Genomic DNA, 23,173 nt, shown 5'->3' with positions numbered 1-23,173 from the left:
CATGCATCATATTTGTATGTTTTACCCAGTGCTTTCGTATTGAGCTTAGAGCTCACGTCCAGTCTTTTTTGTGTATTTGGACATCCCATTCGACGGGACAGGTGTAGGTGCAAGATTGAGCACCAGGATCTTGGAGTAGCCAGTGACCAGTGAAGACAGCAGGATTAGCTGTAGGTTTTGCCTTTAGGGTTATTCATTCGATTGAGTTGTATAATCGAATTTATTTAACCGGTTGTATTCTGCCGGTCTGTTTTTATTTAAGTCTTCCGTAAGCGATTTATTTAATGCATGTTTAATTATGCTCTTAACTCTGATTAGGTAGCGAATCTAGGTAGGGTCGCTACACTTTTACTTGTCCTCAATATTCCACCCCTTTTGCATTTAAATGTTGTTATATACATAAACTGATTTCCGCCATATATATGATATAGATTATAATTAAAACAGAAACTTCAAACAACAAAGAATCTACATAACACATCATCATTTATCATAAAATTTAATGAATGAAAAATTAAATCCTGCAAAAGTCTGAAGGAAATTGACTCAAAGAAGTTTCGGTGTTGAAAAATAAAAAGAGAAGGAACTCCAACAAACAAGAACACTCAAGTCAATAGAAAATAGAAATTACACAATTCTTACAAATCCAAGTCAAGATACAAAAATGCACAAGGATATCTAAATGCCACTAATTTCTAGAGATTTTACTAGTTGTTTAATCTCTTCCACTATTGCTGCTACCCTCAATACATGATTGCGGTTTTCGTTTTCTACTTCTAAAAGTAAATCTTTCAGTTGAGCTAATTTTTCAACTTCAGTAGATTTTCTGTTTGAAGATGTGCTAGAAGTTGCACATGAAATTTTGAAGATGAAGCAAAAGCATGTTGTTTCTCTATATATGCATGAAAAGCTTTCGATGCTTCATCCTTGCTCCAGAATGATCTGTGTGAAGCTCCACTAAATTTGTTGACTTGACTATGTGCTTCTTCTCATGTCTCATATACACCAGGTTTATGTCCAAGAAAAACAACATAGATTTTCCCTACAATACACAGAAAAATCAAAATCAATATTCATTATATTATTCAAAAATTATGATAACAATACAATAAAAATTGAAACTCAAAAGCTCACCACCATTTTAGCCGGAAAAATTGAAACGTGCAAGATAAATTGGTTCAGAACACTCATAATTCATTTTAGTTTAGAAACTGCATGATATATGTACAGCAAAATGAATGAAGACCTCACTCACATTAAACAGTCCAAGAAGGAATATTTCAAAGAAAAAAAAAACAATAACAGTGCCTGCTCAAAAGGGCATGTGACTTGTAGAACAATATCATGTCAAATAGTCATGATCATGTGTTTATTGTAAAAAAATGAAAATAAACCAGTTTACTCCCTCTAACTGGCATTAACCATGAAACACTTTTTATATGAAGAGCAGATACACGATCATCCAAACCAAAATGTTAAAAGAAACCTACTGCTTAATCAAATAAACATCAAAGCCACACACAATGGCATAAGCTGCCGATAAATAGATCCATGAATTTTTATTTTCACAAATCAAGCCTTCTATCACAAGTGGAAATACATAAAACAAAAATCACACATTTCACTACCATATTGCAGAACCGATCCAAGATATTCGATGAAGTGTCTCTAAAATCGTCTAGATTAGAATGATTTAAGTATATACAATCTTGAATGTGATAACAGTAACATTATGTCAAGCATATATTGTGCAGATTCGAGACCATGGTTACCTTGACCTGTGGAGAAATGGGTGACGGGCTGTTCGTGCTTTTTAAGAATCCAAGGCACGCACGACGCAAAATAATTTCAGGTAAGAGAGCAAAAAATTTTCCGAGCATCATATTTTTTAGTAGAAAAATGGTGCAACCTTACCCTCAAAATGTTCATCACTTCTCACGGAAGCATGGTGAATCGGGCGATCGGCTAGCTTCGAAGCCGGGGAATTCTCCAACCAGGGCTGTGCGAAGGAGGATTGGGGAATTTTTTGAGGTTCGTGCAGAGGAATGGCGAATGGAGCGAGGGGCGAGCTTCGAAGCTCAGAAATTTGTCATCTGAGTTCTGCGTATGCGGGCAATTAGGGCTTAGGATTTGGGATGGGCTTTTCTAGGCGTGAAGAAGGGATTTCAGTCTGCACCGTTAATCAAATTAACAGAAATACTAACGCGGTAAAATAGAATGAAGGTTTGGGACTAAATTGAGTCACAAAATTGATTTGGGACTAAATCGGAAGACACCCAAAAAACATGGGACTAAACCGAGAATTTTCCCTGAAATCTGATTTCGAATATGTGAGAGAATCAATAGATATATGTTTCAAAACATTTTTATGAAAAATCAACAAAAATCTATCAAATTCACGAAAGTATATCATTTTAAAAGTAACTAATTAAGGATGGCTCATGGGATCAAGACTTGATTTATCACAAGTTCAACAGTTTTGTGGCGAAAGAGATTTTGAAAATCCCATTACCACTCCATCCCATTGGAGAGACTCAATTATGGCACTTTGATAATAAATGACAGTATTCGGTTCGCGATGACTATCACTTACCGAGAGTATTATTTCTTCTCCCAAAAAACCAGTCTGATTATTCACTGAGTAAGTGGTGGTCATTCATATGGAGTATTTCTTTGTTGTCCAAAGTTCGTATTTTCTGGTGGAATTTTTCCCATGACACTATTCCCGCCAACTGGAATTTACTCTATCATCGTGTCTCGGTATCTCCTGTGTGCTCGTTATGTCAATCGGGCATGGATTCTACGTGTCACTCTTTGTTTTTCTATGTGGCGATTAAGCACCTCTGGAAGAACACAAAGTTCCATTACTTATTAAGAAAATCAAAGGAAGTCGGTCCTCTTGATTTCTGTTTGTGGATTCATGAACAGTTGCCGAAAAAGGTTTTTGAGGAATTTTCAATCTTTGCTTGGGATATCTGGAAAAAAAATCAAGAACACTTTCATGATATGGGTGGTCATCGACTAGCCTCAGTTGTTTCATGGTGCATGACTTTCCTGGCTGATTTCCAACAAGTGTGTCACCTTGAGCAGAAGGTTGCCACCGAAACGGTATGTAGCGGACCACTGCGATGGATGCAATCTATGACTAGCATACTAAAGCTCAACGTGGACGCTTGCGTCAATGAGACTCCAGGCTTTACAGTGTTGGTGGCGTCCTTTGCGACAACCAATGGAGATTGTTGATGACATTTGGTAAGCAAATCACTAACCTATTTCTGTTGTCTATGGGGAACTACAAGCTATCGAGGAGGGTATCATGATTCTCTGTAAAAAATAATTCCGAGATGTTCAATGTTGGAGTGTATGCTTCCGAAGTCAGAGAAATTTTGAAGAAACCTATTATATCTGAGTTTGTACATGAGAATAAATTAGCTAATAACGAGCACATAATATTGTTTCTTTTGCTTCTTCCTCTCATTCATATTTTATTTGAGTGAATGACTTAATTGGTTAGTAGAGCTTATAACGAACGCTTTCTCAAAAGAATTTTTACAAGTTTTGCTTGCTAAAAAAATCTCTAGATACCTCCGTTAGTTATTGAAATCAAACCTTATATTTAACCTCAACAACCGCTTCGAAGAAAAATGCAATCTCTGTCGTCCATCCATTAATCAGATACTATTACGGAAGACCTCAGCTGAAAAAATTAAAATCGATTTTACAATTCCGTCCATTGTTTACTCTTACACTGTGTTTGGATCACGGGAATTGGACGGGATTTGATGGGATTTGGAATTGAAAATACCGTTTTAGTGTTTGACAACTTGGGATTTCAAAATGAGATTGATATTTGATAGGATTTCATAGGATTTCAATTAGTTAAGTGAAATCTTGACAAAATTGGTCGGATTTCACGAGATTTGAGTTTATAAAGCAATAAAATTATTTTTAATAATAAATTCATATACTTTACTTATAAATTTTAAGTTTTTTTTATAATTTTTTATAAAATATTATTTATCCAAAATTTATACTATCAAATTTCAAAATATATTTTAACTTTTTGCCAAACACAAAATGGAATTACAATTCCATGAATTTTAAAATCCAAATCCAATTCCAAATTTCATTTTTTAGACGTTCAAACACACCGATACTTTAGCATCGTACATGGCATTAGAACGGATTTAAAATCCGGATTTGAAGTCCGGGATATAAATACGTGCCTCCAAATGCGAACCCCACAGCGCTTACGTTGAACTTTGAAACGAGAAAAACAAAACAGACAGGAATTAGAGAGAGAGAGAGGGGATAAGTGAGCTTCGAATGTTTTGAGAGCGAGCTTCGAATTCTCTGTAAGTTATACTTTCCCCTGTTAGCCCCTCTCTCTCTTTTTCTTTATTTCTGCAAATTTACTTGCGTTTCCTCGTTGTTCCTTTTCTGAAGTTGACTTGAAATTAGCGAGGTTTTAGGGTTTGTATTTAGTCGAGGAATTTAATTTTTTTTTATGTAAGTGATCTGATTTCCTCTTTGTTTGGCTTAACTAGTGATTTTGTGGGTTTTTTTGGGGCATGCAGACTATCTGTGTACTGTGTAGGAACGATTTTTCCTTAGTCGTTTCTACTGTGTTTGCGGGATTTGTTTAGATGATTTCTAGTTCAGTTGTTCATGTGATATTTATTTTCCATATTTTCCATAACTGTACGTGTCTTGGGTTTCAGTGTTAAATGCTGTTAATGATGTTCATTCTCTTTCATTTGTTGAGTTTTTCTTTTGTTAGTTCATGATTTCCTTGCTACGGTAGCTCGTCAAAAAATACTGTTAATGAATTTTGGTGTGCTGTAGTTTTTGTTTCAGCAAAAAAGAGGTTTTGTGCAGAGGTCAAAGACCTTTGATACAACCTGTCATGGGTGAGAAAGATGCAGAGTCGGTTAAGCCCGAGTCCGTGGCAAATGGGAATGTTGAGACGGAGGAAAGGACAGAACCTGTGATGGAGAAGGAGGAACATCACGATGGAGTAACAGAAACGGAAGAAGAAAACAAGGTTGCCGAGAAAGTTGAGAATACCAATATAGACAAAGAAAAAGTGAATGATGTCAAGGAAACTGAAGAGAATGCAGAAAATGAAGATGCAGAGAAAGAAGTAGGAAGAGATGAAATAATGGAAGAGACAAAAGAAGAAGAAGAAAAGCAGCAAGTTGCAGAAGAAAAAGTGGACATGGAGATCGAGGAAATGAACCATGGCCCCAGTGAAAAATCCGAGGCTGATGCTAAGGCTGAGGACAAGTTGGATGGGGTGGGAGAAGAGGAAAAACTGAAAGAATCTAAAGAGGAGAGGGGCCTGAAGAATCATCTGAGAACAAAGAGTAGTGAGGGCAAAAAAGGAAAAAGTCTGAAACATGAAACAGAAGACAAGGAATCAAATACGCAGAGGGAGGAAAAAACTAAAGAAACTAAAACCTCGACTGATAAAAAAGAGGAGCAGAAAACCCCAGTGGCTCTGACAATCGACCGGCCTGTTCGTGAGAGGAAAACTGTTGAGAGACTAGTGGCCATTATTGAGCAGGATGCTGGTAAGGAGTTCAAAGTTGAAAAGGTGTGTCCATTTAGTTTGCACTATGTTGTTCACATCCTGTCTCACTTCTTTATTGTATGAAATTTAATGATAATGAAGATTCACTCTTTGATGTCTTGGTGTTTGTTTGCAGGGTCGTGGAACTGCACTGAAAGATATTCCAAATGGTATTATTTTTACTTATTTTGTTTCCTTTGCTAAATGTATGTACATCAACTTTGTCCATGCGTAAAGATTTTCAGTGGGGGCTGCGATGTTGCTATACTGATGTGTTTTGCACTTTCTTTGTATTCTCTCTTGCCATTTGAATTCCATGGTGAGCAAAGTTAAGCATTGCAGCATCATATTAGAGCTAGTGTTAAGATGATAGGATGGTTGCGGGCCTCAATTTCTAGTGTGTACATTCTAAAAAAGCTGGATCACTTCAGATTTGCTATGTTTTGTTATTGTACCTGAATCTCATGAGTCCCTTTCTGATGTCGGGGTTTAACAGGTTTCATGTAGACAGTCTTTAGTTTTATGAGCTTTTTCACTCGTGGAAAATTCTCACTTCCTTTTTCACATGCGAATTTTAGCTTCTCTTCCATTTTGGTTCGCAAGCTACACGTTTATTAGTTGATGCTGCAGCAAAAACTCTTCGGCTTGTGTTAAAGTTTTAGCCTTACATCGGTCTGCTGATTCATGTTTCACCATCTATTCTTGAAAATCCTTGGGAACATGCTTCTCCTTGGAACATATTGCCCCCACCCCCACATTTACTTGCCCAAAATCACTTCGACTGTTTTGCAAATTAAAGCTTCTGGAAGGACCTTGTCGTTTCTTGACAAAATGGGCCTGTTCCAAAGAGCATTTGAAGGATAAATTTGATGATTTTGGACCCAGCAATTATGGGTTTCAGAATGCTTCCTGATGAATAGTGAAACTCATGTTCATATCAGAAATTTCTGTTGTGTCTTGAGTTTTACCCAGCATTGTAAGGATTTGCATTTGTTTGCTTGTTTTCTCCTTTAGGCTTTATCGGTAGGTGTTAGAATGCTTTTCGAAAAAAAATGTCATGGATTTGAATTATTCCAGCCAAATATGACAGGGCCTATTTCTCACACCTACTCTCCATGGCAGATGAGATGATAAGCCTTATGCTTGTATATTTGAATTACATAACAAAATGACTGACTAAATTTTTTTTTCCTGTGAATTTGAGATCTAGGTTTCCATTTACGATTTTCAGACAACGTAAATTTTTTAACAAAACGATAATTTTGAATTCTCATGTTATTATATGCATTTAAGCATTTTATTTTTCTGACAGCGATAGATCCATCAAAACGGCACTGTTGAAATTGGTGTTTCTCCAAAGTGCTCGCTTGAGAGTTAATTACTAGTGACTGAAATCACGACTTCTTATGATATTCCATCTCCCTGTTCAACAGCTTTTCTGTAGTGTGCACATGCGCGAGCATGCATGCCTGCATGGTTATGCGTGTAAAATAAGTTTTTATGCAACATATAAAAAAAAAAGTCTGTGTGGTGGGTATCTTTTATGCCTTCTTGGTCTTGGTGTTGAGTGTTATATTTTAGATCTTACTCTTGTTGCAGTAGCACTAATTCTAGTTCCTTGAAATATAGGCACCGAAACAATTTCGTTAGAATTTTGATTTTCACTGAAATGACCTTGACACATGTTTGTCTTGTTTTTAATATGTCCTGCCCTGCAGTCATATAATTTGATTTGATGTTGTTTACGAACTATGAACTCTATTTATTGTTCCAGTGGCTTACAAGCTGTCCAGGAAGAAGAGTGACGATACCTTCAAATTGTTGCATACTATTCTCTTTGGAAGGAGAGCAAAGGTAATGCTTCGGGTTTTAGAATTTTTTATTGAGCTTCAAATCACATTGTTTTAAAGGTGTTACTTCACGATTCACCTGATAATATCATATGGCTTATACTTGATTCCTCATTCAAATGTAGTCAACGTTCTATTCCCATATTGTACTCCCCCATTCCACTTCTATTCACAATTTGAACCCCCCTCTTTAGGCCTCAACCTCTTCAAATTGCCTGGAAGTATACTTACTCACTGATTCTATGATCAATAATGCATTCTGATCACCTTGGTGCACGGGATCGTAGCAGGAACCTTTATTCCACTTTTCAATGTCATGAAACACCGAGCTAACGTGGAAACTGAGAGGAAAATAATTTTTTGTTACTGGAATCAACTTTTAATTCTTGTGAGAGACACATCTTTCTTTAAACATTTTGTTGTAAGTTGATTTGTCAGTGGAATTTATTTGAGTCCTGCAAATTGGGTTGAAATTATCAGTGAATATTATACTCTTAATGCATCCACCTGCTAACCTTCAATATGCCAATTTGCTGTAGTCTGCTAACTTTTCTTTCTTTTGTTGGTAAGTTGGGATGTTTTTCATTTGTGCTTATGATGACTTCCAGGCGGCTCAAGTTAAGAACAACATATCAAGATTCTCTGGGTTCACTTGGCGTGATGATGAGGTAAATTAGAACTTCAATAACAAGTTACCTATCAATTGGATGCCATGATTTGACTATTTTGAAAAACATTTTTAGCATATTAAGTTAACATTGTCTCAGGAAAAGCAAATGCTAAAACTTAAGGAGAAACTTGACAAGATTTTCAAAGATAAACTAGTCGAGATTTGTGATGTCCTTGATATACCAATATCGGCTACTGTAAGGAAGGTATGTTGATATCTCTCTTTTTCCAATGCATCTATCATGATCATCCTTTCGCCTTTGTTTTGTTTCAAGATTAAAGTCTCAACTCTATTATTTTGCATTCAGGAAGATATCATGTCAAAGTTGATAGAATTTTTGGTGGCACCTCATGCAACCACCACTGAGTTGCTTGCTGAAAAAGAACAGGTCTTCACCAAGTTCACTTTTTAGTTTGACTGCGTAATTCTTGCGCCTCTTGGCTTCTAGATTTTTTTATGTGCATTGTTTGCGTTGATCAGTCAAGCAAGGGGAAAAAAAGAAAGAGAGAGAGCAAATCAGCATCTGGGAGTGTGACACCTTCAGAAGGTTCAGCAAAGGTACGTTGTTCTGAGGGCGTGAAATTTTATTGTCAGTTGTTGTGGCTAATTTCGTATTTGTTTTTGATGACTTTTAGCTGTATATTCATATGTGAGTTTGGTGTCGTTTTGTATTAGCCGCCTTGAAGCTAGAAACATGAACAATTTTGGACTTGAGTTCAGCTCGATTGGAAATTTGAAGTCAAGGTCAATTCATTTCTTTTGAACTTGCTTATCAGGCTCCTCAAGTAAATGCTTGAATCTGAGCTCGTGCTCTTCTAATTTTAGTATATTGGTAGAATATTAATTTAGATATTTAAAGCTCATGATTGGTCGCAATAATCTAGACCAAATTCGGGTGAAAAATATTCGAGCATGTTCAAGCTCGATTCGAGTTTGAAAATTTCAAATTCAAATTCAAATTGAAAATTATTTGAGCTGACTTGAAAAACTCACACGAGGTTGGTCGATTCATTTAAACCTTGGATTACTTGTAGCATATGATGATTTTGATTGGAGTTTAGTTTCTTTTGTATTTTTCAATGTGTTGTGGTGCATGTAACTATCATTCATAAAGATTTTGAGTTTACTCTACTTCTACCTAAATCCTTGATGCTCAGTGAAAGAAACTGAATATTCAATCTGATAAAAATATGTGCGTATGGCTTTGTGCTTTTACTTTCCAATTTGAAGCTCCTCTGTGAAATTAGATTGAAAGAACAAGATCATATCAAGCAATATAGCTATTGACTCGTATGACTCTGTGAATAAGTTCTTGGTATATCTACAAGATTTCATCGTTCTCATATACAGAGTCAAAAGAAAACCAAGGGTACACCAAAAAAGGATAGCGAACCTAAACCCAAAGATGAATCAGAGGAAGATGAGGAAACATATGATGAGAATGATAAAAGTAATGGTTTGGATAGGTCAGAAGATGAGAAATCTGAACCTGCCGAACGCAAAGAGAAGGAAAATGAATCTGAAAAATCTGATAAAGACGAAGGAAAGAAGAAACAGGGATCAGGAAAGTCCTCTGCAAAGAAGGGAACTGCTGACAAAGCAAAAACCAAGAAAGTAGCAACGGTCTCTAAAGAAGCCAGGGTTCCACCGAAAAAAGAAACTCCAAAATCACGGGCAAGTCGCCCAAAAAACAAGAAGGATTCTAGTACAAAGAGTTTCTCTGATAAGAAGAGAGATGAATCGGTCAAGGAGAAGACATCAACTCCAAAGAAAGCTTCATCTATTGTGAGCCCTGGTGAGTATTATATAATTCTAAGTTGATAAATTTTTTTGTGAAAAAGGTCTTGAATGCGTTTTGTTTTATCTTGACTCCCATTGATGAAAACATTCTTCTGACTTTTGTTTTGTTACGTGGGATCAAGGGAGAAAAATACTGAAGGTGAAAGACAATCTCAGGGAGGAGAAACTAAAGCCAAGTGACGATGAACTTAGAAATGCGATTACTGAAATCCTCAAAGAGGTTGACTTCAACACTGTAAGTGTCAAATGTTCTTCTATAATTGTTTTTTGGTTTTTAGGTGAGGAAGATAGATGGCCTGTTTTCATTTCAAGTTGGGTCTGTAGTCGAAGTTAAATAGATACTTACGTATTTTCAAGTCTAATCCAATTATTTGGGATATCTATGTTGGTCTTATATGTGTTCTAACTAGGGACTAATGTTTTTTCTGTGAAATGCTTAGGTTGTGTCTAATGATTACTCAGAATTCGTTACAAGAGTTGTGAGTCATGAAACTTTTAGCTTCTCTCTTGATTTCGTGTCTAAGTTGTGGGAAGTGATATCGACTTGTTTTTTGTGCAGTCTTACATTATTTAGGGGGTTAGTTGTCCATTTCACTCTCCTGTTAACGTACGGAACTTATTTAATTTAATTTAATTTTTTGCAGGCTACCTTCACCGACATTCTGAAGATGCTTGGTAAGCTCCCATCTCCCCATTAAATTCTTGGAGGACTTTGAACTGATTTTCCTCATCTTCTTCTCCTTTCCTAGTTTTGTTCCCCTACCTGGTTCCAAACCAATAAGGATTGGCATCGGATAATTCAAGACTCTCAAGTTCTCTACTATTTACTGGGAAAAGTCCTGCTTTTGGTTATGATCCTATGTTAGCTGATTATTTCAGCTCTAGCAAAGTCGTACTTATCGTTTGAGCAGATTCTTTGACTGCTTTAGAAAGAGGATCAGATATTTGATGTCTTGTTTTCCATTATGTTAAAAATTTGATTACAAGCTGATCTTTTAGTTGTAATGATAAATTATCCCCGTTTCAGCCAAGCGATTCAATAAAGATCTGATGCCTAGAAAACCATCAATAAAGCTCATGATTCAGGACGAGCTTAGCAAAATTGCTGATGCTGAAGAGGCTGATGATGAAAAGGATGGGGGTGGTGGTGCCAAAGATGGAAAAGAACCTTCTAGCCAACGTGTTGAGGCCTGACAACTTAACAGAAACTGGTTGTACACTATACCCTAACTTGCGTTCTTTTCCTCTTAATCTACGTCGACCGGTGCTACTTTCTTTGAGTGGATGCATCTGTAGTTTTACTGTTAGTGTGATTAACTGGCACCCTTGTTCACTAGGGATTCATAGAACTAGTTCCAGCTTGTGATGTGCACAACGATAGAAGAGAGAAGTCGGAGATTGTCTCTCTCTCTGATGTCTTGAGACTTGAATAGGAGACTACTGCAATTTTAAACTGTTGTAACATATCATAGGTGATTGTAGGATCTAGATTTTAATCTTTTGTTGTGTGTTTCGATTATCTATGTCAAAGCAAATGTTTTAGTGTATAATAATTTAGTTTTTCATCATGTAACAATATTCTTTTGGTTGAACATATTTGCAAAGTCCCCTTGAATTTGTCGAGGGCGAATATGAGTTCTAGCTAGTTAGATGTTGCCTGTAAGGGCACTGTTTTGACATACATCTAATGGTTGACATTAATATGAGTTCGTGGACTCTACATACATCACCTTTAGATCTATCACGGGGAGTGTCTTTGTCGGTAGCATGAAATATTTTCTGAATTCTCTCTTGTTTGAGAGATTTTTGGAATAATGAAAGTGTTGGAAGGAAATTTTTGCAATAAAGGTAGACTTTTTGGTAGAAAGCAGACTTTTGTGTAAATCATCTTGGAATGAGTTTGTATAAATAATATGATTAATACTAGTTTGGTGGGACTAAATATCATTTTCATATCTAATAAATATAAATTTCACTTTTATTTATAAAATATAATAACTAGTTTCCGTGTTATTTTTGTTCGTTTGTTAGTCAAGTTTTACAATATGTGGATGCAAACCGATAACAATGTCCCAGAATTGATGAATAATATACAGATAATGTTTTCTACTAATTTGTGACAAATTTACATGGAGAAACGTTTCTTAAATTTTATTTGGAAGTGTAGTTCAGTAAAAGTATTTCTAGCTAAAAACCTGTACTCACTTTCACGCTCGATTCAATTGTTATTGCGAAAAGCGTATTCATGGTTTTTAAGGTAAAATCAATTAAGGGAAATAGTTATTGATTTAATAATATTTTGCGTTTCAAGATAATTTAAATTGAAATGTTGTAACAAGTGGAAAAAGGAAATAGTACAAGATTCCTTTCCATTTATCCTTCCAAGTCAAAAGTTGTTTTGTACTCCGATTCTCTCTAACTGAAAAAGGTTCACAAATTAGTTCGAGTCGGAGCAGTACAATTGCCCAAAACTGATTGTAACATCACACCTTTACGAATTACTAATCAATGCAAATTATTGTTTATTGCACTAATCTAAAAAGTGAAAACCACGTACAATATTGTAATAAAGTGGCATACGGTAAAATTGTAATTTTCATTTTTTAAATATAATGATAAAATTATTATTTTCATAGACGCCCAAGTAATGTGTAAACTAAAACAATTCACCACGTTAAATTATATAAAAAAAAAATCTTCAAAATATTACAATTAAGTAACAAGTAATATTTCTCTATAAAAAATTGAAATGGAAAACCATATATTTTAGAACAATATTTTACATAAGAATTAATCTAATAGAGAATTACATTTTCTATCAATTAAAGTTGAAGAGGAAAAAAGGCATTTGATACGTGACTCGCCTCTATATTTATGGCGAATGTAACGTTAGGAAAGAAAAAGAAACAAATTCGACCAATCACAAATATCCACGTGGCAGATACTAAATGGACGGCAGAGATCTCCTCACCCAGCAACCAATCGGACGATGGAGAAGGCGTCCACTGGTCACCGAAAGTTATCGACATACAACAGTCCACAGCGATCCACGTCGTCACCTTCGATCGTCTCCATTATAAACCCTCTCTCCGTTCCAACTCCGCCAATCTCTCTGCATTTCTCCGCCGCCGGAGCCATTCTCCGCCGATTCTCGAACATCTGCCGTCGTGTATTGGTTCGATTTTGCTTCTGTATTCGTTAATTTATCCTGCCAGACTCCAAATGGCGGATTCCGATAACGAATCGTGCGGGAACAGGGACGGGAACTCACGGAACGACGCCTCCCACAGAGATCTGGACAGGTTTCTTCCGATCGCCAACGTGAGCAGAATCATGAAGACGGCGCTTCCGGCGAACGCCAAGATCTCCAAGGACGCGAAAGAGACGGTGCAGGAATGCGTTTCGGAGTTCATAAGCTTCGTCACCGGCGAGGCTTCCGACAAGTGTCAGCGGGAGAAGAGGAAGACGGTCAACGGCGACGACTTGCTCTGGGCGATGACCACTCTAGGGTTCGAGGAATACGTGGAGTCGCTGAAGGTTTACTTGCAGAGGTTCAGGGACGCGGAGGGGGAGAAGACCGTCGCGGCGGGAGGAAGAGGGGATAATAAAGACAGCGGCGCCGCTGCGGCGTCCAGCGGAGGCGGTTACGAAGGTGCATATGGGATGATGGGCGGGCACCAGGGGACCGTTTATGGGTACGGGCCGGGTTACCATGTCGGACCCGGGTCGTCCGCTCCAAGGTAGCTTTAATCTTTCTCATGCTCTATTTTGACTCGACACACTGATTTTCTAACCAATAACATATATATAGCTGAAAACCTTCGTGGGATTGGATGTCACAAACATTTGACTTTGTGGTGTAATTAGCTAGTTTTGTATTTTATTTTGTATTTATGATCTTTACCGTTGGGTTCTTGCTACAATAAATATATTATCTTTAACACTTGATCATCGACACAATGTTAAGCTACCATAAATGCAATACCTTAATGGCTGATCATCGATATAAAGCCAATTCAAATAGAATTATTGTAGGGTCCCATTGCATATATCGAGTAGAAATTGAAACTACGGATTCGTTCATTTTGAGTTGGACGCGTTGACTATTCAATTATGGATGGTTGGTGAGGATTCTCCTACATTTTGGATAAGAAGATTTCAATTGAAATGAAATATTTATGACAAATGAATGCACTTTAGTCTTTAGGGGATGAATCGATGATAGGACCTCGATCCAAATCCCGAGTTTTGGAATTGAGACTTTGACAAAAAAAATTTTGAGACGGTCTCAAATGTCATTTTTTTAGAGGGGTTTTTTATATGGATTATTCATTAAAAAATATTATTTATTATTATAAATATGGATATGGTTAATCTGTCTCACGAATGAAACTGTCTCACATGAGTGTTTGTCTCACGAATGAAACTGTCTCACATGAGTGTTATTCTGAGACTAATGACTTATGTTTTGATCATTAACATTTATATTTATACTATTAATAAAACAAGAGTATTTAAGCCAATTTAGCCCAATGACCAAGACTGAGGTTTCAATATTTCTTACATTTGACCTTAAAAAAAGGCAAAAACCATTTCTCTTAAAATCTTTATCATGTTATAATTTGTATGATACAATTTATATCTTATTGTTAAATTTGTTATTGATTTGTATCTTTATTTAATGCAATAGAGTGCATTTCGTTTTTATTATTTTATAATTATAAAAAATAATATTAATAAATATCATATCATAATAAAATTTTAGAATATTGTAACTAAAATAGAAAAAAAAAACTTAAAGAACAAAATATATACAATACATAATTAAAGTAAGAACTTTAAGAACAAAAAACACATTAAATCAAAAAATGTAAGAAGAAAATATAAACAATATAATGGTTATGTTACACATAAAATGTGTGCATAGTGGTTAGTTAATATTATCCATGTGTTGAAATATTAAAACAATTGGATATACTAATACGATTGAGTTATTATTGTAAGATTAGCATTCATCACCGTCAAAAAAAAAAAAAAATTAGCATTCATCAACTAATTCCTGTGATATATATGAGAAAATACATATTTTCTAATTATTGTATCTATATGAAAAAATGCATTCCAACTATATAGTTTTAATTCAAATATTAGTTTCGCATCCTACATAAAAGGATACACATTAAGTTATTAATAGATGATTTGAAATGCATTAGTTTGATTAAATAGTACATTAAAATAAAAGATATGATCCGTTGAGAATCCAACATCATAGATAGATTGTCCAAATAAATTGTTGACCAATTTGTTCCAGTATTCAGATTGTTAGCATCTAATCCAACTGGTCAACATCTAAATTTTTCAATGAAGTGAATAATAATAATAATAATAATAATAATAATAATAATAAAGTTTTATTAAGAAGTCATTCTTTTATCACAAAAATTCTTGTGAGATCAGGTTAACTTTTTGAGACAGATTTTTTATTCGACTCGATCCTATTAAATATTTTTTTGTCAAGAATATTATTTTTTATTTTATATATAAATTGAACCGACCAATTTTAGAGATTCTATCACATAGATTTGAATGTTAAACAGTTTCAATAAAATTGAAATTATTAAATATTTTATTTAGATTTATAAACAATTTAAACGATATTAAATAAAAATATTTTAGAATTTTATAAATAATTTGCACAAAATTATAAACCACCGACGAAGGGACATCCCCACTCATGGCTTGCCTGTTGACAGCCCGCAAGAGTACCATGCTTTTACCGTGAGTTCTAGCCAACGTTAATTTTCATTTTCCCCGACCTTTTCAATTTTATAGGCATGTTTTTTTTTATTTGTCACGGTATATAAACATATATCATATTTGATAATATTTTTTACTCTTTTACTAATATATTATATTTTTATTAATTACATATTGAAAATTATGAAATTATTTTTCAATATATTAAATAAAGATAAAATATGCAATCATTTTTCAATATTAAATAAAGATAAAATATGAAGTTTGTACAAAATTTATTTCATAATATGTGTAAAGAAAATATATATTGGGGACGAATGGAATATTAAAAGATTTTAATGAGTAACATAATACATAAATGACCTCATTAATTTCCTCAGTCGGAAAAATTAACATTATGATTAAATATGGACAATTGTAGATGGGAAGGGGGGACTTTTGTTTACAATATGTCCTAATTTTTTTAAGTTGTTTAATTTCACACACACATGACACATCTATAAACACGTTAAGATTTTTTTTTTTGTGGTAGTTAGTTACCACAACTTTTGTATTAAGGAAATACATAATTTAAGCCACGAAAAATTATGTATTCGTTCCAAATTTTAAGCAATAAAGTGCCATTATGGGGTCATATTGGTTTTTTTTAAATCAATGTACTTTGTAAGATTTGCCATGATTTTATGCTGGAGTGACGCCTAAACCACGTGTTCTGTCCAATTTCCCGAAGACCCTAATCTACCTTTTCTTTTCATCTTTTTTTCCCACTAATCATTTCATTTTTCAACATCAAATTGTACATTATTCAATCAATATACACACATAATCATATGAGCCAAATAATTTTACCTGTAGAAATTAGAACTAATTATAAAAAATTATGGTCGAAAACATTTTTGAATATTTTTAAATTTTAACTATATAACACTAGCTAGTCCCTCATCCTTCAATTTATGTGACAGTCGAAATATAAATTTATGATTTTTGTCATATAATTTTTTTTCTATGATTTTATACTTTTATGTCATATAAATTTATATGACGGTCGAAATTAAATTTATGATTTGAATCCATCCTGTTTGTTGGTTACATAAAGATTGAATTTGAATGGGGTTTTCTTGAAAGAAAAAAAAACTTTATGTGAAGAGATATGAAATAGTGTGAAAGATTAGATATGTATTCTAATATTTGACTCAAAAAAGCCGTAATTTATCATCTTATATAATTTAATCAATCAAATTAATATATTATTATTTTTTCAATATTTTTAATATCCGAACTAAATATCTTAACAATCACACTATTATTTATCTAACACAATTTCATTGGCAATGTAACAACGTACCCTACCAGTATTATATATCATTGAAGATCTTGTCTATATGGTTGGATTAAATGATGACAAAATGAATCGAATCGACATATTTTTACAAAATTGAATCGAATCGACAATCTCGCATACATAAATCCGTTAGATCTTAATAGAATGCATATGCTTTTGAATTTAAGTGTCCCACGGCTTTCCTCGTGTCATCGGCGTTGATTTTGCCTAAAGGGAAAAAAAAAATTGCAAATGACTATTAATTACAAAAGCTTATTCAAATCTAAGACAATTATTTGTTTTAAAAAAAAAAAATCTAAGACAATTATAAAAATATTGTGTACGTAAATATTATTTGCAATGTTGGAAAACAGGTCATGATTACCAATTACTCATATTGAGGCAATTATATTAAAGTGTATTTCTTGTTCGTCATCTCACTTTTTTATATCCACTCCGCTGCTGCAATCTTTTCATCTCTCCACACCACAAAATCCACTCTAGCTTCCTCACACAATGCAGCTCCGCCGCGGTGCCTCCGCCGCCTCGGCGGTCCTCTTCCTCGCCGTATTTCTCATCTCCTCCACCACCGACGCCTTCAACATCACCCTCTTGCTAAACAAACACACTGAATTCTCCACCATCAACCACTACTTATCCGCCACCCAGCTGGCGGACGAGATCAACCGGCGGAGGACCATCACCGTGTGCGTGGTGGACAATCCAGGGATGTCAGATCTGCTCTCCAAGCACCTCACTCTCGTTGGGATAAAGAACGTCCTCTCTTACCACGTTCTCCTCGACTACTTCGACGCAAAGAAGCTCCATCAGCTCACCAAAGGCAGCGCACTCGCCGCCACCATGTACCAAGCCACCGGCTCCGCCACGGGCTCAACCGGTTTCGTCAATATAACCGATCTCGACCGTGGAAGAGTGGGTTTCGCTCCCAAGGAAAATGGGGGTAACGGTTCCGCCATTTTCGTCAAATCTGTGGAAGCTCAACCGTACGACATCTCCATCATCCAGATCTCCAACCTCCTTCCGTCAGCCGGAGCCGATGCCCCGGCCGCGGCGCCGAGCCTGGTGAACATCACGAAACTGATGTCGGCTCACGGATGCAAGGTCTTCGCCGATACCCTCTCGGCTAGTCCCGCCGAAGCCACGTTCGAAAACAACATCGTCGGTGGATTGACGATATTCTGCCCCGGCGACGGAGCCATGAAAGCTTTCCTGCCAAAATACAACAACTTAACTGCAGCAGATCAACAATCTTTGCTCGAATACCACGGATTGCCGATTTACTACTCGTTGGACGGTTTGAGATCCAACAACGGCCTCACCAGCACCCTGGCCACCGTAGGGGAAACGTTCCGCTTCACCGTGCAGAATAACGGCACCGATGTCGTCACCATAAAAACGCCGCTGGTAACGGCCACGATCGTGAACACTGTGGTGGATAACCAGCCCCTGGCTATCTTCCAACTGAACAAGGTTTTGATCCCGCCGGAATTTTCAAAACCCGATGGGCTGGCCCCCGCTCCCGCCCCTGGTCCTGCGGCCGTGTCACCCAAGTCTTCGAAAAGTAAGCACAAGTCCCCTCCGGCTCCTCCCGGCCCGTCGGAATCCCCCGCGGATGCTCCCGACGGAGACGTGGCTGATCAGAATTCCAATGGCGCCGGAGTGGTCGGAATTGGCGGTGGCGTATTGGTAGCTTTGATTCTTACCGTATCTTCTACGTTTTTACGGCTTTGAATTTAGATTTTTACTTTTACTGAGGTTGAATTGTCTTTTTTATTTTATTTTATTTTCATTTTCATTTTGTGTGTCATAATTAAAATTCTTTTTAATTTTAAACCCTACGATGCATGTATCTAATCCATCTACGGTTATTAATTTTCAATTAATTTACTGTTTCTGAAGGCCGCTGCATTCACGATTCATGTTCCCAATTATTACTGTTCTTAATGGGGAATTCACACGCCGTTGTTGGATACCATTTGTTATTTCTCTAAAAAGTTAAATTTTAATCATTTACATTTAACAAAATAGGGGCATAAATCTCGCAGAATATGTAATATCGATTTTATATACACCAAAAGTGCTAGTATTATGGGTCGATTTAGCGAGACATTTCGTGTCCGACTCAAAATATGGAAAAAAGAAACGTTACACTTTAAGTTCAATATATTATTTTTAACTTCAAATATAAGTCAAGTTATATTTTTAAAATTACCTAAAAAGGAGACCTCATTTATACAGGTCAATATAAAGATCTAGTGAGAGAGAGCTGTTAATTATTATCATATACGATTAGAAAAATGAAATGTCAATCGATGAATGTAAATTAGAAATTCTATTTTATCTATCTTTCTTGATTGTAGGCTTTATGTTGAATAGTTGATTAAGAGAGGGATAATTTGTAATCTCTAAAAACCAAGCTTCTAAAAAGCGTGAAGTGTGTCGAAGCGTGGGAACCAAGTTTCAAGCTTTTCAAGCTTAAGCGCGATTAGTACGAGCTTAAGCGTAAAAAAATATTTTTAATTTAAACTATAATTTTAGTCATCTCAAACAAATCAAGTGTAATGCATTAATTTTTTGTGAGATTCTAATTCAATTTATTTAATCATTCATTTCATATCCCGTTTCATCGAACATAAACTCAATTAATTGGTCTAATTTAAAACATTAGCTGTAAAATATCTCAATATGTTCTACATTCACATTATCGCTATACTTGGCCATATAATATTATACATTTCTAACATTGTTAACAATCACTCACTAGTAAAAACGCTAATTTATAATCTATTTTAGTTTTATTAATCAATTTTGGTTTTTAAAAAAATCACATTTATGCGTATTTAATGACACTTGACATGATCAACCTATGTCTGACCGTTTTTTTACCGCTTTTGGCCGAAGCGAAGCGTTTTAGAGAAGTTTCAAGCTTAAACGAGATTAAGCGAGTTTTAATCGAACTTTTTAGAACATTGCTAAAAACAAAGTGTTATAAATTTTCTTGATAGTTTGCAAATACTATCTAAAAATGTCAGTTATTTAAATTTAGTTTGACATAATCAAATCAAATCGTACTGAAATTGTTCTCAAGGTTTATGAAATAGGATAGATCATGTTATGCGAGATTAATTTGATAAATAAATAATTTGAATATTTTTATAATCGTAACATTTTCAACTTTTGTTATAAAAAAAAACGAAGAAGAGCACCGTTCCATTTTCCAATAGGGATGGTTTGGGTTTACTCCTCCAAAACTGGTCGGAAACAAATTCTGCCACAACAAGTTAGGTCCAATAAATTCACGAAAACGACAACTTTAATTTGGTGTATCTCATTCTAATTTTTTTTTTTTTTAAAAAAAAAAATTAACTTCAAACTCTAAGTTAAGAAAAAATTCATAACAATTACACAAATCTAAATCTTCATGTGGCTGATTATTTAAAATCATAGGACAGAAAAAGAAAGAGACGTTGTATAGTTGCCTGGGATTGCATATAATTAATTAAATTGTTAGGCCATTTCCAGACATCTTATTAGTAACTAATGCAATCGAAGCACTTTAATAAATCGTTGTCTGTTGGGCTCACATGTCATGTTTCTTCTAGTATTAAAGTTCTAAACCCACCATTTGTTTTTTTAAAAAACAATAAATTAAGTTGGAGCATTCAAGTTTAGAGACAATCTATGTGTTTGTTTGATTTACAATTGACTAAAAAATAATTGGGAATAGCAAAGTTAACGGTCAAATTTTCATGTTTTATTCTTAGTTTTAATTGAATGAAATGATTTCAAATTCATGGAGTTCGATTGTATTTTATGACTGATAATGAAACAATAGATAAATTTTGAATTCACATAATACTCATTTACACATTAGATAACACATAGTAGAATAGATTTTAAATAACACCATTATTCGATGGACTTAAAAACTACCCTAATTAATATGAAATATTGTATAAACATATACAAAAATTGTATTTAAAATTTATAATGTTGATTCTCTAAACAATAAAAATACATGTAAATATATTTGAAATTTTTGTATCCAACCACAACAATATTGCATTCGTTCATTAAAAAAAAATTACACTTTCTCCACCACTTACTTAATAGAGGTATAACAGTAAAAAGAAATAAAAAATTATACTCTCTCCGTCCCATATATAATGTCTTATTTGGATTTTCACACAGATTAAGAAAAATGTATTGGAAAAGCAAATTTTATATAAATTTTCTATTTTATCCCTATTTAATGTATTAAAAAATGATTGCACAATTTTCAAAGTGTAGTTAATATGGGTATATTAGTAAAAAAGTGTAAAAAAATATTACTAAATATGATATATGACTATATATTTGGGACAAATAAAAAAAAACATGGACAATATAATTGAGACGGAGGGAGTATTAAATATAAATATTAGAATACATATTTTAGACAATGGAAAAAAATAAAAAAAGAAGTGAAGTGTTGTATTGCTGTAAGATATTAAAGAACTTTAGACGCATGAGAAGTCTCGTGGAAAGCTACGGGACCATGGGTTTTGTAGAGGACGAGCCTCGCAATTAATTTGGTGTGGCCCCCTATATATATATATATATATATATATATATATTTAGAATGACCTGTATTTTTATCTATGGGGTCTTTCAAATTTCACTGTTCACATGGCTTCACAGTCATCCACATGTTTTCCTAGCTTTCCACAAAAATAGATTTGTTTACACACAGAGCAGTTATTTTGTTGTTGACTTAATTGGTGTTCAATTAAATTTATTTTTTGTATGACATGAGAAAATCAACAGATATTGGATAAACCTCGAACTAACGCAACAACTTGCAAACTAAATTGGTCAGATAAACAACATTAGCCAAAGCTTGTGCAGTTATGCGACATGTTAATCCAAGAAGATGTTGATAAGAAGAATCGACTTGGACTTTCCAACAAGACGCGATTAAATTTATTGTTTTTTTATATTTTGAAGGGAAACTGCATATTTATTGTTACATGATACATCTGTTTCTCCTTTCGGTTTCTATATAGTCACATTTCAGATTTAATCTGATAGGCGATAAATGCAAATTTTTTTGGGAACAATTTTAACTATTATTTATTGATTAACTTCGATATGAAATTGATATTGATATGACATCGATATATATATATATATATATGATATTGGCATACATAGTGTCATGGGTAAATTGTCAATCACATTGCTTTTACCCGTTCTTCTACAAATTCAATATACACGAACGTGTAAATTGTCACATGATTGGGTTTTTTCTTATAGTTATTTGTAAGACATGTTGAAGAATTTAATTTGATCAAAAGATTTGAAATCAAACGATTGGAAACCTGAACCAGTAACAGTGAGATAACATAGAGCGATTATGATAACATTTACGCGTTCGTCATTGACAAACAAGGAGAAGAGTAGAAATGAAAATCGTCCAGAATGAATGTGTAGATTGTGGTCCTTTTCCTTTTGATCGTTCGTGAAGTTATTTTGTCAAAGCTTCGCATCAAACAAACAGAGGCAAAGGCAAGCAATTGCAAGTTGCAGCCTGGGAATTAGTGGGCAATACAGGCTGGATGCCATAGGCAACAAGGCTGTAATGCTAATTAATATTCAATCCTCTTTGCTTGCTCACTCGGTCGTCGCCGCTACCTCCGTCTCTCTCTTTTTTTTTTTTTTTGGGATTACACGCATCGCGTATGTCATGATTTATTAACATGGACTGTTAGGTTAATGTGGTCCGTTGATTTACTCGACTATCCCGCGCAGCCGTGGGTATGTTTTGGGTGCTATGTAGAAGGGCGGCTTGAGATATTTTGCCCAAAGCTTTGGTTTCACATTCTCATGAATAAAATAAAATAACTGCTGCATTCGTGAAACTTGTACATATTCTTTTGGAAATAGAAATATAGAATAATGTTTTAAACGTACGTGGGAATATATTTATAAACTGAATATTTTTATATGAGCAAGTCTCTCGTCATTCACATCTATAATATGTTATTAGGATAGTATTCCGAATTCTGAAAAACTTGACAAACAACAGCAACAAAGAACAAGTCGAGGCGAGAGAGTCTCTATTCGCAAGACGAAATTGCCCGTTAAAAGTGCTCAACGTTGGCGGCAATCGTCTCTAAAATACAACGACTTTGCGAACGAGA

The 23,173-nt window shown here is 34.7% G+C and overlaps 3 protein-coding genes across 4 annotated transcripts; all 3 read left to right on the top strand.

Annotated features, from left to right (window-relative positions):
• The first annotated feature begins 4,245 nt into the window (after nucleotides 1–4,245).
• LOC140878671 (DEK domain-containing chromatin-associated protein 3-like) lies at nucleotides 4,246–11,460 on the top strand. Of its 2 annotated transcripts, none has more exons than XM_073282287.1 (12): nucleotides 4,246–4,355; nucleotides 4,846–5,596; nucleotides 5,709–5,742; nucleotides 7,347–7,426; nucleotides 8,031–8,090; nucleotides 8,190–8,297; nucleotides 8,400–8,480; nucleotides 8,573–8,650; nucleotides 9,443–9,887; nucleotides 10,015–10,127; nucleotides 10,537–10,567; nucleotides 10,920–11,460. In XM_073282287.1, the coding sequence occupies exons 2-12, from the start codon at nucleotides 4,907–4,909 to the stop codon at nucleotides 11,084–11,086; spliced, it is 1,887 nt and encodes a 628-aa protein (XP_073138388.1). In that variant the 5' UTR covers nucleotides 4,246–4,355; nucleotides 4,846–4,906; the 3' UTR covers nucleotides 11,087–11,460. The 2 variants fall into 2 exon arrangements, with proteins under 2 accessions (XP_073138388.1, XP_073138392.1); XM_073282291.1 differs by lacking the exon at nucleotides 10,920–11,460 and adding an exon at nucleotides 10,642–10,913.
• A 1,170-nt stretch (nucleotides 11,461–12,630) lies between these two features.
• Nucleotides 12,631–13,835, top strand: LOC140887910 (uncharacterized). The gene has a single exon (XM_073295513.1). It carries the CDS (start codon nucleotides 12,767–12,769, stop codon nucleotides 13,634–13,636), a length of 870 nt encoding a protein of 289 aa, XP_073151614.1. The 5' UTR covers nucleotides 12,631–12,766; the 3' UTR covers nucleotides 13,637–13,835.
• Nucleotides 13,836–17,393: 3,558 nt separating this feature from the next.
• Nucleotides 17,394–18,883, top strand: LOC140874835 (fasciclin-like arabinogalactan protein 1). Its single transcript, XM_073278270.1, has one exon. It carries the CDS (start codon nucleotides 17,487–17,489, stop codon nucleotides 18,720–18,722), a length of 1,236 nt encoding a protein of 411 aa, XP_073134371.1. The 5' UTR covers nucleotides 17,394–17,486; the 3' UTR covers nucleotides 18,723–18,883.
• Nucleotides 18,884–23,173: the final 4,290 nt, after the last annotated feature.

The sequence above is a fragment of the Henckelia pumila genome, chromosome 1 (genome assembly GCF_033568475.1).
Source record: "Henckelia pumila isolate YLH828 chromosome 1, ASM3356847v2, whole genome shotgun sequence".
Taxonomy (NCBI): Eukaryota; Viridiplantae; Streptophyta; class Magnoliopsida; order Lamiales; family Gesneriaceae; genus Henckelia; species Henckelia pumila.
The sequence above is the reverse complement of the archived record's forward strand: the minus strand, read 5'-3'. Positions and strand labels throughout refer to the sequence as shown.